Below are 14,756 nucleotides of genomic sequence, written 5' to 3' on the forward strand. Positions count from 1 at the left end.
GGTATTTTCATGCAAGGCAATCCAAATGTCCACCTACTTTCAAATGGATAAGGTATCTGGGGGAAAACGTAGCAAGTGGTGGAAAATTTTACAGGCTTAAGTCGAGAGAAATGATATGCCTATTTTTACTCGTTTTAACTGAAATTCGTTATCTCTATTCTAGGAGACCTCTGATAGAGAAACATCATCACGACCCCCAGCAAAGAGACATAAAACAACTGGTGGTATAGAGATATCAATGGCTGCTCTTGAAATGAATCTAGATTGTATGTTAGATGAGGAATTAGAGGAGGGTAGTTCCACACAATTTGGAAGAACAAGAAGGAAGCCTGTTTAAATTCTCATGGACATGTTTTCGATATTTGGAAATTCTTCGTATTCATTACATTTAATTCTTCTGTTATTTGTAAATATTACCACTTTTTTAAAGGTTTTCAATTAAAATAACCTCGAATCTAATGTTACAAAATTAAATATGAATTGCTCACTGTCCTCCTTCGTTCTGATAGATGCACCAATAAAAATCATTTCAAATAAAGCGGTTTACCAAAAAAAGTTTAGTTCACAAAACATTGACAGTCATTATTGGTATATAATAGGTGTGTATATCGTTTTGAAATCGAATAATATGGTGCATAAAGATCATTGCAATATGGGCCTTCCATTAATATAGGCGGTGCATTCATACTGACACTGATACCAATGGTTAATCCGATGCCCAAGTCTTAGAAGGGTGTCAGAGCATACACAATTAGTCAGAGCAATACATAAAAGCTAGAGCAATACATAAAAGCGGGGCGTTGAGGAGGAAAAGCCCTTTTCATATACGGATTAATTTCTGTTCGTTTTAAGTTTTAATGTCGCTCCTTACTTTCATTTTAAAAAAATATTTTTTTTTTTTTGTTTAATACAACTACAGAAGAGAGAATAATGAGGACTTTTTTTTCCTAAGACAGTGAGCCAACAAAACCTATTTGAATATTTCGGCCCTATATCTAAGGGCCGTCTTCAGCAAAGAAAATAATAAACAATAAAACACTTGCAATACAAGTTTTCGGTTAAAAATCCATTCTTTTTTTTAAATAGCCTTGGCAGCATTACTTATTAACGAAAAGTTCAGCGAAGACTGTGTTATAAAAGCTAACATTTTACAAGCTAAAAAGGTTCATTCATTTAGCTAACTGTGTTTATTAAAAATTGGAATAATTTCTTATTATGATTAAATAAAAAAAACTAGTTTTTTTAACTGAAAGTAAGGAGCGACATTAAAACTTAAAACGAACAGAAATTACTCCGTATATGAAATGGGTTGTCCCCTCCGCAGTCCCTCGCTCTTTACGCTAAAGTTTTTAATTGTTTTAAAAAGTAGAATTGTGGCAAAGAGTCAAACTTTAGCGTAAAGAGCGAGGGACTGCGGAGGGGACAACCCATTTCATATACGGAGTAATTTCTGTTCGTTTTAAGTTTTAATGTCGCTCCTTACTTTCAGTTAAAAAAACTAGTTTTTTTATTTAATTTCTGAACGTTTTTGAATTAATGCATGTTTGATTTTGGCTCTCCGCACATAAATTGTTGAAATGAAATTAGTATATTAATTTTTTTTTTGGCTAAAACGTCTGTACACTTCCCAATAACCATTACTATATGTAAACACTGGTCAAAGTTTGTATCTTGCAGCCCCTCCCCCAGGAATTGTGGGGGAGTAAGTCATTCCCAAAGACATAGTTATTATGGTTTTCGACTATGCGGAACAAAATGGCTATCTTAAAATTTTAATCTGTTGACTTTTGGAAAAAAATTAGCGTGGGAGGGGGCCTATTTGCCCTCCAATTTTTTTATCACTTAAAAGGGCACTAGAACTTTTCATTTCCGTAAGAATGAGCCCTCTTGCGACACTCTAAGACCACCTGGTCGATACGATGACCCCTGGGGAAAAGAAAAAAACAACAACAAACAAACAAATAAACACGCACCCGTGATTTGTCTTCTGGCAAAAAATATGAAATTCCACATTTTTTTAGATAGGAGCTTGAAATTTTTGCTATAGAGTTCTCTGATATGCCGAATGCGATAGTGTGATTTTCGTTAAGATTCTATGACTTTTAGGGGATATTTCCCCCTTTTTTCCAAAATAGGGCAAATTTTCTCAGGCTCGTAACTTTTGATGACAAAGACTAAATTAATTGGAACTTATATATTTAGAATCAGCGTGAAAATTCAATTCTTTTGATGTATCTTTTAGCATCAAAATTCCGTTTTTTAGAGTTCCGTTTACTATTGAGCCGGGTCGCCCCTTACTACAGTTCTTTACCACGAACTGTTTGAAAAGAAAATAATTCGGTATTTCGGGGCTTCTGACATTATTACTCTTTTGCGGAAGTTAGGCTCAAAATTGAAAAATGATTATATTTTTTCTCTGGGCCCCTTCCACCTCTTAGTTCGTTTATTTTCCCGTTAGTTTTCACCTGTTTTCGCTTTATAGTTGTGTTATCTCTTAGCAGTTCTTTCGTTAGTTGAGTTATGGTTGTGGTATATATGTTTTATCGCTCGTATAGTTGTGTTATTTTCAAATTATAGTCCATAATAGAGAGGCTCCGAACACCCAGCATTGTATATTAAGCTCTGAATTTGACGTTTTTTTCTAACGTGACCAGATTCGTCCTGCGCCCTTTTCATTGAATTTTTTCCCCCATGGCATATTTCTCCAAGGAAAGATCCTCCCACATAGCCCCCTCCCTCAACCCTACCCCCAAAACCAAAAAAATCCCCCTGAAAACGTCTGTACACTTCCCAATAACCATTATTATATGTAAAAACTGGTTGAAGTTTGTAACTTGCAGCCCCTCCCCCAGGAACTGTGGGGGAGTAAGTCACCCCCAAAAACATATTTATTATGATTTTCGACTATGCTGAACAAAATGGCTATCTCAAAATTTTGATCCGTTGACTTTGGGAAAAAAATGAGCGTGGGAGGGGGCCTAGATGCCCTCCAATTTTTTTGGTCACTTAAAAAGGGCACTAGAACTTTTCATTTCCGTTAGAATGAGCCCTCTTGCGACATTCTAGGACCACTTGGTCGATACGATGACCCCTGGGGAAAAAAAAAAAAAAAAAAAAACAAATAAACACGCACCCGTGATTTGTCTTCTGGCAAAAAATGCAAAATTCCACATCTTTGTAGATAGGAGCTTGAAACTTCTACAGTAGGGTTCTCTGATACGCTGAATCTGATGGTGTCATTTTCGTTAAGATCCTACGACTTTTAGGGGGTGTTTCCCCCTATTTTCCTAAATAAGGCAAATTTTCCCAGGCTCGTAACTTTTGATGGGTAAGACTAAACTTGATGAAACTTATATATTTAAAATCAGCATTAAAATGCGATTCTTTTGATGTAGCTATTGATATCAAAATTCAATTTTTTAGAGTTTTGGTTACTATTGAGCCGGATCGCTCCTTACTACAGTTCGTTACCACGAACTGTTTGATATTTGCCTTCTCTGCAGCTAATCTTTTATTTCTTTTGGGATTAGGCTTGTTATTATTCTTTCCTATATTTGTTTCATTCTTAATTAGATTATTTTCTGTAATTAATTTTGTGTACAAAGGGTTGAGTGTGTATTCACCCAAGTTTCTATTTAGGGATGTATTATTATTTAAGTTTTGTTTGATTTCGATTACCTCGCGGACAGTTTGTTTGATTCCTAGGTCATTGCTAATTAGAATTGTTTCGTCAAATAGAACATAATGGTTTGGATTCTCAAAAATACGATTGCTGAAAGCTGAATCGAAAGATATGGAGTATTTCTAGATTTTAATGCTTTTTCAATACTGTCTTTGTCTTGCTGTAATCTTTTTCTTAAATTTTGGTCGGTTCGACCAATGTAATAATTTACACAACTACAATGTATTTGATATACCCTTCTTAGACGAGTAACTGGGGTTTTATCCTTACCAGAATTGAGAAAACTCATTAAACTTAAATTACTTGTGAATACAACATGTAAATTGTTTTTTAAACAAACTTTTTTTTAGTCTTGAAGTAATTTTCGGAATATATGGTATGTAAATCGTACTTGTGGGATTATTCAAATCGTTTTCTGGTGTGGGATTTAAGACTTTAGAAGAATGCAGCTTTAATCTTTGAGCAATAACAGTATTTATGAGAGAAATTGGGTATCCGTTGCCAAAAAGTATGTCTGTAATAAAATTTAATTCTTTTTTAATATACGGCTCTGAGCAGATATTAAGTACTCTAACCACAAGAGATATTATCACACCTCTTTTAATTTGTGGAGGGTGGTTAGATTTAAAGTGAAGGTATCTATTATTATGCGTAGGTTTTCTGTAAACCGTAAAATCAAGTTTATTCACGCTGCGTATATTCAATACATCTAAAAAGGTATTTTTCCGTCTGTTTCGGTCTCTAGAGTAAATTGTATTTTTCTATCGTAGGTATTTAAATGTTCTAGAAAACCTTTAAGTTCACTTTTGCCATAATTACAAATTGAAATTATATCGTCCATGAAACGTCCCCAAAACACATGATTCTCGACGAAAATATTTGAGAGTAGGCCTGATAGAGGTGCTTACCTGTAAGGAAGGCCCCTTACCTGTTTGTAATATGAATCTTGAAACTGGAAGAACATGGAACATTTTTTTACATAATCTAACCAAATGCATGAGAACATCAATGTCTAGACCTATCGCTGAATCTTCGATTAGAATTTATAATTGTTGTGTCGATTAGAATTTATAATTGTTTTCCAGTTTATTTTGTAATAATTGCTCAGATTTTGAAAAATCAATACTAGTATACACGAAAACTATGTCAAAGCTACTTAATATGGGATTTTCAGAAATGTCTGTCTGTTTTAATTTTTCTAAAAGATCAACTTAATTTTTATATAAGATTTTTGGGAGTGAAGCAATTGCTTAAATGGAGTGCATAACCATTTTCCAATAATTGAGGCAGGTGATTTTGTACTAGCTACAATGGATCTTAGAGGAATCGCCTTGCTTGTGCAATTTTGGTAATCCATAAAACTTTGAGCAAAAAGCACCACGAAGGAGAAATTTTTTGTACATTTATGGAGTGATTCTGCCATTTTCTTTCAGTTTTTAATTCTTTTATAACTTTGTGAGCAAATTGATCAGTCTGGTCATGGGTTGATTTAACATAAGTGCTTGCATCATTTAAATGTCAATTTTAGTATCATAATCTGTTTTATTTATAATTACTAAGGAGTTACTTTTATCGGCTTTAGTGATAATTATTGAGGAATCATTACGGAGTTTGTTCAAAACTTTTGTGTCATATGACTTTTCCATGGCGTTATTGGAAAAAATAGGAAATAAAGTGTTAATCAAACAAGATCCAAATGTATCCGGTTTTGAAACAAGAGCACTACATTTGTGGAGAGAGGATTCTAAAGATGCTACCAAGTCTCCAACTGGAACTTGTTTCGGTAAAAACGAAAATTTTGGCCCCTGTTCTAGGACTCTTTCTTCAACGTAGCTAAGCTTTTTAGATGAAATGTTTACAATCGCAGGTCCAGGACTTATCTTAGGACTGTAAACTGGGTTGGCCATTTGAGACTCATATTTCAACCTTGTAAAATTAATAGTGAGTCTCTCTTTTGACACACGGAAATCATTGTGGAATAATTTCCTTTCCATCCTTACATTCTGCAAAAAAACATCAGTTGAGAAAAACTCTGGGACAAAAAAATTTTCGAGTAATTTCTGAGGAAATTACATGTCTTCTGTGTTTTTTGTCCTTAATAATATGATTCAACGTTTTTAGCTGTAATTTATGTTTAAACTGTGACTCTTAAAAGTGTTTAAGTGAAATAGGATTTAGGATTTAGGAATAAATAAATAATGAATAAAGGATTAATAAATGATTTAGAATAAAGGATGAATAAATAAATAAATGAATAAAGGATTTAGGAATAATTTTGTTCCTTCCCTGTTTTTCCCTAAACTAGTAAAATTAAAAATATTTTTGGTCGAATACTCCCGATGAGCGTGACGTAAATAATGACAAAGACCACACTGCCTTTCCATAATACAACTACTGAAGAGAGAATAATGAGGACTGTTTTTCCCAAGACAGTGAACCAACAAAACCTATTTGAATATTTACATTACATTGGTGAAACCCACCAAAATTTAGGAACAAGATTACAGCAACACAAAAAAAAGTATTGAAAAAGCATTAAAATCAAGAAATAACTCCATATCTTTCAATTCAGCTTTAAGCAATCACATTTTTGTAAATCCAAACCATTCAATTATATCTGACGAAACAATTCTAATTAATAATTACCTAGGAATCAAACAAACTGTCAACGAGGCAATCGAAATCAAACTAAACTTAAATAATAATAATACATCCCTAAATAGAGACTAGGATGAATACACACTCAGCCCTATGTACACAAAATTAATTACAGAAAACAATCTAGTTCAAAATAAAACAAAATAGGAACGAATAAAAACAAGCCCAATCCCAAAAGAAATACAAGATTAGCTGCAGAGAAGGCAAATATCAAACAGTTCGTGGTAACGAACTGTAGTAAGAAGCGACCCGGTTCAATAGTAAACGAAACTCTAAAATCAGAATTTTGATGCTAAAAGATACATCAAAAGAATCAAATTTTCATGCTGATTCTAAATATATAAGTTTCATCAAATTTAATCTTTGTCATCAAAATTTAGGAGCCTGAGAAAATTTGCCTTATTTTGGAAAATAGGGGGAAATACCCCCTAAAAGTCAAAGAATCTTAACGAAAATCACACCATCGCATTCAGCGTATCAGAGAATCCTAGAGCAAAAATTGACCAAAAAAAAAAATAGAGGTCACCACGGCCCCCTCCCACGCTCATATTTTCCCCAAGTCAACGGATCCAAATTTTGAGGTAGCCATTTTGTTCCGCATAGTCAAAAACCATATTAACTATGTCTTTGGAATGACTCACTCTCCAAGAGTCCCTGGGGGAGGGGCTACAAGTTACAAACTTTGTTTACATACAGTAATGGTTATTGGGAAGTGTACAGACGTTTTCAGGGGGATTTTTTTTGGTTTGGGGTGGGGTTGAGGAGAGGGGGCTATGTGCCAGGATCTTCCTTAAAGGAATATGCCATGGGGGAAGAGAAATTCAAAGAAAAGGGCGCGGGATTTTCTAGCATTACTATAAAAAAAAACAATGAAAAAATAAACACAAAAAGTTTTTTCAACTGAAAGTAAGGAGTAGCATTAAAACTTAAAACGAACAGAGACTATTACGCATATGACGGGTTCTAAAAATGTTTTAGCATAAAGAGCGAGGTATTTAGGAGGAGATAAATACCTTGCTCTTTATGCTAAAGTATTTTTAGTAATTTCAACTATTTATCGTACGGCCTTTCTTATTCAGGGGTCATTCTTAAAAGATTGGGACAAAACTTAAGATTTAGTGTAGAAGGCGAGGTATTAACGAGGGGACAAGCCCCCTCATATACATAATGGAAAATATAAGAATATAAAAGTTTGTTACGTAAGTTAATTATTAAGTTACGTATATTTTTTTACGAACAAAAACGTTCGTTAAAAAATTAAAAGTTCTAGTTGCCTTTTTAAGTAACCGAAAAATTGGAGGGCAACTAGGCCTCCTTCCCCACCCCTTATTTCTCAAAATCGTCTGATCAAAACTAAGAGAAAGCCATTTAGCCAAAAAAAAATGTATATGCAAATTTCATTTTAATAATTGATGTGCGGAGAGCCAAAATCAAAAATGCATTAATTCAAAAACGTTCAGAAATTAAATAAAATCTAGTTTTTTTAAACTGAAAGTAAGGAGCGATATTAAAACTTAAAACAAACAGAAATTACTCCGAATATGAGATAGGTTGTCCCCTCCGCAATCCCTCGCTCTTTACGCTAAAGTTTGACTCTTTGCCACAATTTTACTTTTTAAAACAATTAAAAAACTTTAGCGTGAAGAGCGGAGGGGACAACCCATTTCATATACGGAGTAATTTCTGTTCGTTTTAAGATTTTTAGGATTTATGAATTGCAGATTTTTTCAATCAATGGATTTACAGTAATATAATATATTTGCATATTAGTAAGCTAAAATCGTAATTTATTACATTTGTACTGTTGATTAATAAATAATAAGTTAGGCGTTTGGGTTGCAGTAACAAAATTACATATGATACTTAATCTTTTAAGCCAGGGCCCTATCCTGGATTTTCTGGAGGACGGGGGGGGGGTACAAAAGAGTCTTTTTCAGGAAGAGGGATTAAATAAAAAAGTCCGCTTTTCGGGAAGAAAAAAAAATGATTCCTAAGAAGGCTCCTGGTTCTTCGTGTAGTTTTTATTTTATTTTTTTTTTATTTTTATAAAATAGAATTATCATCTTGAGAACTCAATCAAAATTGTCTGGTGGACATTACCGTTGTAAACGTTCCGGCTTATAGTTTCGAATATTGTAAATTAGAAGCTTCTTTCAGTCAGAAGCGAAATTAATAAATAAAAGGGCCTTATAATTTACTTTTATCTTCTGGAAAAAGATGCATGATAATCCCAATTAGTTGCCAAAGTTCAGTGTCAGTGGATTTATGAATTGCAGATTTTTTCAATCAATGGGTTTACAATTATGTAATAGATTTGCATATTAGTAAGCTAAAATCGTAATTTATTATACCGTTGATAATCAAACAACAAGTTTGGCACTTAGGTTGCAGTAACAAAATTACATATTATACTTAATCTCTTGAGCCAGGGCCCTATCCAGTTTTTTTTGGAGGGGGAGGGGGGATTAGAAAATATTTTCTGTTCAAGGAGGGGGTTTAACGAAAAAAACTTTACAATTTTTTTTATTTTTTTTGGGGGGGGGGGGGTCAAAACCCCCTAGCCCTCTGGATGCAGCCTTGTCTTAAACCGTTTGATTGGCTGAAATAGTTTGCATTAATTCACAAAAAGTTAGAGTGGAGGGGGCGGGGCTAAGAATTACTTTTTGGAATACTTTTTGGAGGAAAAAATTAACCGGTTTTCTTCGGAGGAAAAAATTCAATTCCCTGATGAAAATGCCTAAAAAGGGCATTTTGAGCAAAAGTACTATGCAAGAGGTATTTTTCAAAGTCTAGGGGGAGTCCCGGGAATAAATGTCCTTTCCTGCTCCTCTTACTTAACGTCACAGTTTAAAATTGATAGAGTAAAACTTAAAGAAATTTGTAAAGCATAAAAACTCTATAAGCATGAATATATATCCACAGTGCCTATAAGGAAGCCAATCAAACAGTTCGTGGTAACGAACTGTAGTAAGGGGCGACCCGGCTAAATAGTAACCGAAACTCTAAAAAATGGAATTTTGAAACCAATAGTTACATCAAAAGAATGCATTTTAATGCTGATTTTAAGTATAAAAGTTTCATCCAGATCAGTTATACCCATCAAAAGTTAAGAGCCTGAGAAAATTTGCTTCATTTACGGGGAAGAGAATAACAATGAAAGAATAAATATGAAAAGTTTTTTCTACTAAAAGTAATGAGCAGCATTAAAACTTAAAATGAAAAAAAATTTATTGCGCATATGAGAGGTTTACCTCTTCGTTATACCTCACTCTTTACGCTAAAGTATTTTTAGTAATTTCAACTATTTATTCTGCGGCCTTTGTGATTCAGAGGTCATTCTTAAGGAATTGGGACAAAATCTAAGCTTTAATGTAAAAAGCGAGGTATCGACGAGGGTTGAACCCCCTCATATATGCAATGAAAACATACAAATATAGAAGTTCGTTACGTAAGTTAATTCGTAAGTTACGTATATTTTTTACCAATGAAAACGATTGTAAGAAATTAGAAGTTCTAGTTGCTTTTTTAAGTAATCAAAAACTTGAAGGACAACTAGGCCTCCTCCTTCGTTTCTTTTTTCTCGAAATCTTCCGATTAATTGTAATTAATTAATATGCAAATTTTGTTTTAATTATTTATGTGCGGAGAGCCAAGATCAAAACATGCATTAATTCAAAAACGTCCAGAAATAAAAAAAAACAAGTTTTTGTAACGGAAAGTAAGTAGCGACATTGAAACTTAAAAAGAACAGAAATTACTCCGTATATGAAAGGGGCTTTTCCTCCTCAACGCCCCGCTCTTCCCGCTAAAGTTTCTAACTGTTTTAAAAAGTAGAGTTAAGAAAAAGGGTCAAACTTTATCTTTAAGAGCGAGACTTTGAGGAGGAAAAGCCCCTTTCATATACGGAGTAATTTCTGTTCGTTTTAAGTTTTAATGTCATTCCTTACTTTCCGTTACAAAAACTTGTTTTTTTATTTATTTAGTCATTATTAGAGACAAAATATCTAAGTAAAAGACACTGGAACTTTCTTTTCTGACCTAATCAACGTGTGAAATAAGTGCAACAATATACCAGAGCTCTTTTGAGAAGTAGATTGCAGCAAAAACGTTCGCTGAAACCACTAGAGGTTTCACCTCTTTCCACTCATAGCTTTCTCTTGTCTGTTCAGCCTTTAAATTTGTGTATCTCCCCTGTCCCTCTAAAATCAAGTGAACGAGCACCATGGGAAAGCGACAAGAGAACCATCTACAGTAAGTCAGTGAGACTTATTGCTTCTTATTTGTGCTCTGCGTCAGAGAAAGACCAGCAAATCTACACTTCACTCTCTTCAGAGAGCCCTGAACAGATCATTAAAGGATGCTTGTCATCTTCCTCAACTATACCCTTCTACCGACCTTTACGCAGACGCAGGTCTTGTTACACTTTATAACATTATTGGCAAAAATAATCTTCGCCTTGCGTTTACAGTTTCAATGTTCTGCTACATGAAGTTCTCCAGCGGTGCTTTTTCGGATCGTCATCATCAAGTAGATACCCATTATCTCTGCTTAGTCTTTCTCGAAAGTTATCAGCTTCAAAGTGTTCATCTACAGCTGCTAAGAGATCCCCAATTCACTGTTCTATTTCTTTATGGAAGTCATTGCCATCCGATATACCTCTTCATCTTACACTGTGGTCTATTTACCGACGTTTTTTACATTAACGGAATTAATTTTAACAATCATTTGAATTTAATTATATTATATCCTTGTAATGTACATTTGGTCTGGCTCTTTCTATTTCTTGTATTTTTTATCTTATCCTTCTTTCTTTTCTTTTCTCTTTACATGTGTATGACATTTATTTATCTTTGATACAGCGTGTTAAGTGTAATGGATCCCACAACAAGTCAACTTCAGGGGATCTTATTTTTACATGGTTTATTATATGCTGTACATTGTATTTAGTATTTAGTGAACGAATAGAATAGATGAAATGAATGAATGAATGAGAAAAAAGTGCTACCAGTAGAATTTTTAATTTTGCTACCCAGCAAAATTACAAACTAAGTTGTAAAATCCAAATGAGGAAAGACGCAAATAATTTTTTTAAATCTCTTTTTGGCTTTTGATTTACATTTAGTCAAAATAGGAATACGACTTTTGTCAAATGGGAGTAATAAGTATATTTACGTGATCTGTTTTTAAACTGACTTATGTTCTGCATTCTAGCCTCGCTCTAACCGTTTGGAAATCAAAACAAGATTAGTTTGAACAAAAATAATGTACCTAATTCTGGAAAATATTTGATTTTAGAATTTGTTGTGAACATCTCTGGCTGTGATGGGTAGGGTGCACAACAGAGAAGCAGAAAGTTTATGTGTCAAAATCGCTTTTATTCTTTTTAATGGCATAAAATGTCTTACAAAAATATAGTGAACTATTTTTGTTCTTTTTACTGACTAAACTATTTTGTTCTGTAAACTATTCTGTACAAATGTAAACTATTTTTGTTCTTTTTACTGGCTTAAAAATTCATCCAAAAATGCAGTCGGTTATTTTGTTTGTTTATTTTTTGCTGGTTTAAAATTTTATCCAAAATACGGTCAATTATTTTTTTTCTTTTTGTTGGTTTAAAACTTCATCCAAAAATAAAATCAGCAATTTTGTTCCTTTTACTGGCTTAAAATTTCATTCAAAAATAAAATCAGCAATTTTGTTCCTTTTACTCGCTTAAAACTTCATCCAAAAATACAGTCACCTATTTTTGTTCTTTTTACTTGCTTAAAATTTCATACAAAAATATAGTCAGCTATTTTCGTTCTTTTTACTGGCTTAAAATAGGGATCAGCAACAACGAGAAGATACAGCAGGCGGTAGTAAAGGCATGGTTATTTAATCATCTTTCTGACATACCCTATAAGAACAATATGATTTGCTATTATGAAATCATCGCACAAAAATAAAACAGGGGAATAAAAGCACACTTTTTAACAAGGAAGTTTTGGGAAGTAGTATTTTTATTTCTATTGGCTTTACTGCTATAACCACTAGTTGACCAGTTTTGACGAACACTAGATGTCGCACACAGGGGTAACAATTCATAAGAAATATAGGGAAGTACGATTTTTTCAATTTTATTTAAATAAGACACAAACAAATGCACTGTCGAAAATCCATGGGTAGTAATTTTGGTACTTACGTGTTATAGAGACCACACCAAAGAAATTAATTTAGCATAAAGAAAGAAAACAATCAAAAACAAGTTTTTAAAGGCCAAATACTGAAGAAAACACAGAAAGCGAAAATTTCGAGAGAACAACCGCCTCTGTTCCTCAGCGCGAACAAAATAATATAATGAAGAAAAAACAAAAACCAAAAAACAATCACGGAAAGTACAACAAAACCAATGAAAAAATGGCAAAAATTTAATAGATTCAATAAAAGGACAAAATTAAAGAAATTAAAATCAAATACCTAGCAAAAAAATAAAGTGAGTTATTCACCAAGTGAGTGTTTCGCCAACCAATGAGTGTTTCTCATGGGTTTTGTTGTACTTTCCGCGCTTGTTTTTTGTTTTTTCCTTTATCATATTATTTTGTTCGTGCTGAAGAAGAGAGGTGGTTATTCTCTCGAAATTTTCGCTTTCTGTGTTCTCTTCAGTATTTTCATTAGGCCTTAAAACCCCATTTTGATCGTTTTCTTTCTTTATTTTATGGCAGGCCATTGTGGTTTAAGAAATTATCTTAGTTAATTTAGGCTAATCATAATGATATATATCAAACTATGTTGACAATATAATACTTCTAGAATAAAATTATGGAAATTACAAGCAAAGAATTATGAAAAGCAGGCCGCCCAGAGCGCGTTATATGAATACCTAACCTAACCACCTCTATATAGTAAATAGTCAATGAAAATATACCCCGCATAGATGCCGTTTATCTCGCTCAAGCTAAGCTGATTATCTCCGAGTGGACATAGAAAACCGGTTACATTACACATCAAGAACAAATTGTAGTCGCTGTAACACGTAAGTGCCGTGATTGTATTAATTTTTTTAATAAAACAGCAATGTAATTAACTTTTATAATATATGGGGACAACTACCCCTCCAATTCGTGCCTTCGGCCTTGTAGGCTAAGTCAATTTATCACATCGGAGTTTCTTGTAACAATTTGAAATGAAGACTCACCGGAATGGCAGCTATTTCTGTTGTTTTGGGATCTTTTTCTCTACTCCGTTTTTTCGATCTCTCATGCTTCTCAGAGTTCATCTATGCATCTGTAATAAGTTCAATCAAAATAAGCAAAGCAAGAGTATTAACATTAGCAGTCATATCCAAATAGAAATTTTATTGTTTAATACTGAAAAGCTTAATGTGCTGTCTATTCCGACTCTAGAACGATTAAATATACAACAAGTTTTCAACTGAAAGTAAGGAGCAAAACCAAAACTTAAAACAAATAAAAATCCTTACGTATATGAGGGGGGTTGCTCCTCCTCGGAGCTTCAAAACTCTACATTAGGGTTCTCTGATATGCTGAATCTGATAGTTTGATTTTCATTAAGACTATATAACTTTTAGGGGTTTTCTTTCTTTTTTTGAACATCAAGAAAAGTTACTCAGGCTCGTAATCTTTGATTGATAAGACTAAACTTAATGAAACTTACATATTTAAAATCAGCATTAGAATTTTATTCTTTTTTATATCTACTGGTATCAAAAGTCTGATTTTAGAGTTTTGGTTACAAATGAGACGGGTGGCTCCTTACTTACAGATCGCTACCCCAAACTGTTTGATATTCACGAGAAATCTAACAAATCCAGCACATAATTTATTGATATTTGCAACTAATGAAAAGGAGCCAAAGCAATATTTACGAGCTGGGAAGTGAAAGGCCCCCTCGCAAAGATATTTTATCAATAGCTAATTTGAGCCAATACGATTTTTCATAGAACTTTCTGATTGGCTAACACATTTTATTGGCTCAAGCTTTCCCTAGCTATATCTTGGTATTGTAAAATTCTGAATGGGGCATTTGCTGCACTTGAAAACTGAACACAGGCCGTTAATGGAAAGTGTTTTTGCGTTGTGGTTTTTTCTTGTTACCATCGTGGCTTCAAACAACCTGAAAATTTATTATTTTTTTTCCATTTAAAAAAATTAATATTTGAACAAAGGAACAACATTCTGTGAAAAACTTGCAGAGTCACACCTGAAACGTAATTATTAATGCCACCTTTGCAGTTTAACTTGATTAAAGCCGTGGAAGTGGTGATCTTACGCCTAGAAAACTAACGATAATCGACAAAACTATAGTTTCCGCTTGACGGTCTGTTAAACAGGCAGTATTTTTCTCCAGGTATTCGCAAGCGCTACATTTTTGCCGTTAAAACACTTGGCTTGTCGCCAATACCCCATTGAAGTAATTA

General features: G+C 33.5%; 1 protein-coding gene across 5 annotated transcripts in view; it reads right to left on the minus strand.

Moving 5' to 3' along the window:
- LOC136036010 (uncharacterized) overlaps positions 1 to 14,756 on the minus strand; it is a 101,895-nt gene that overhangs the window by 65,180 nt on the left and 21,959 nt on the right. For all 5 annotated transcript variants that reach the window (XM_065717931.1, XM_065717933.1, XM_065717932.1 and 2 more), the window contains exon 2: positions 13,515 to 13,603. In XM_065717931.1, coding sequence (XP_065574003.1) covers positions 13,515 to 13,595 — 81 coding nt within the window. In that variant the 5' untranslated portion in view covers positions 13,596 to 13,603. The remainder of the gene's footprint in view (positions 1 to 13,514; positions 13,604 to 14,756) is intronic.

This window comes from Artemia franciscana, chromosome 15 (assembly GCF_032884065.1).
Source record: "Artemia franciscana chromosome 15, ASM3288406v1, whole genome shotgun sequence".
NCBI classification, from domain to species: domain Eukaryota; kingdom Metazoa; phylum Arthropoda; class Branchiopoda; order Anostraca; family Artemiidae; genus Artemia; species Artemia franciscana.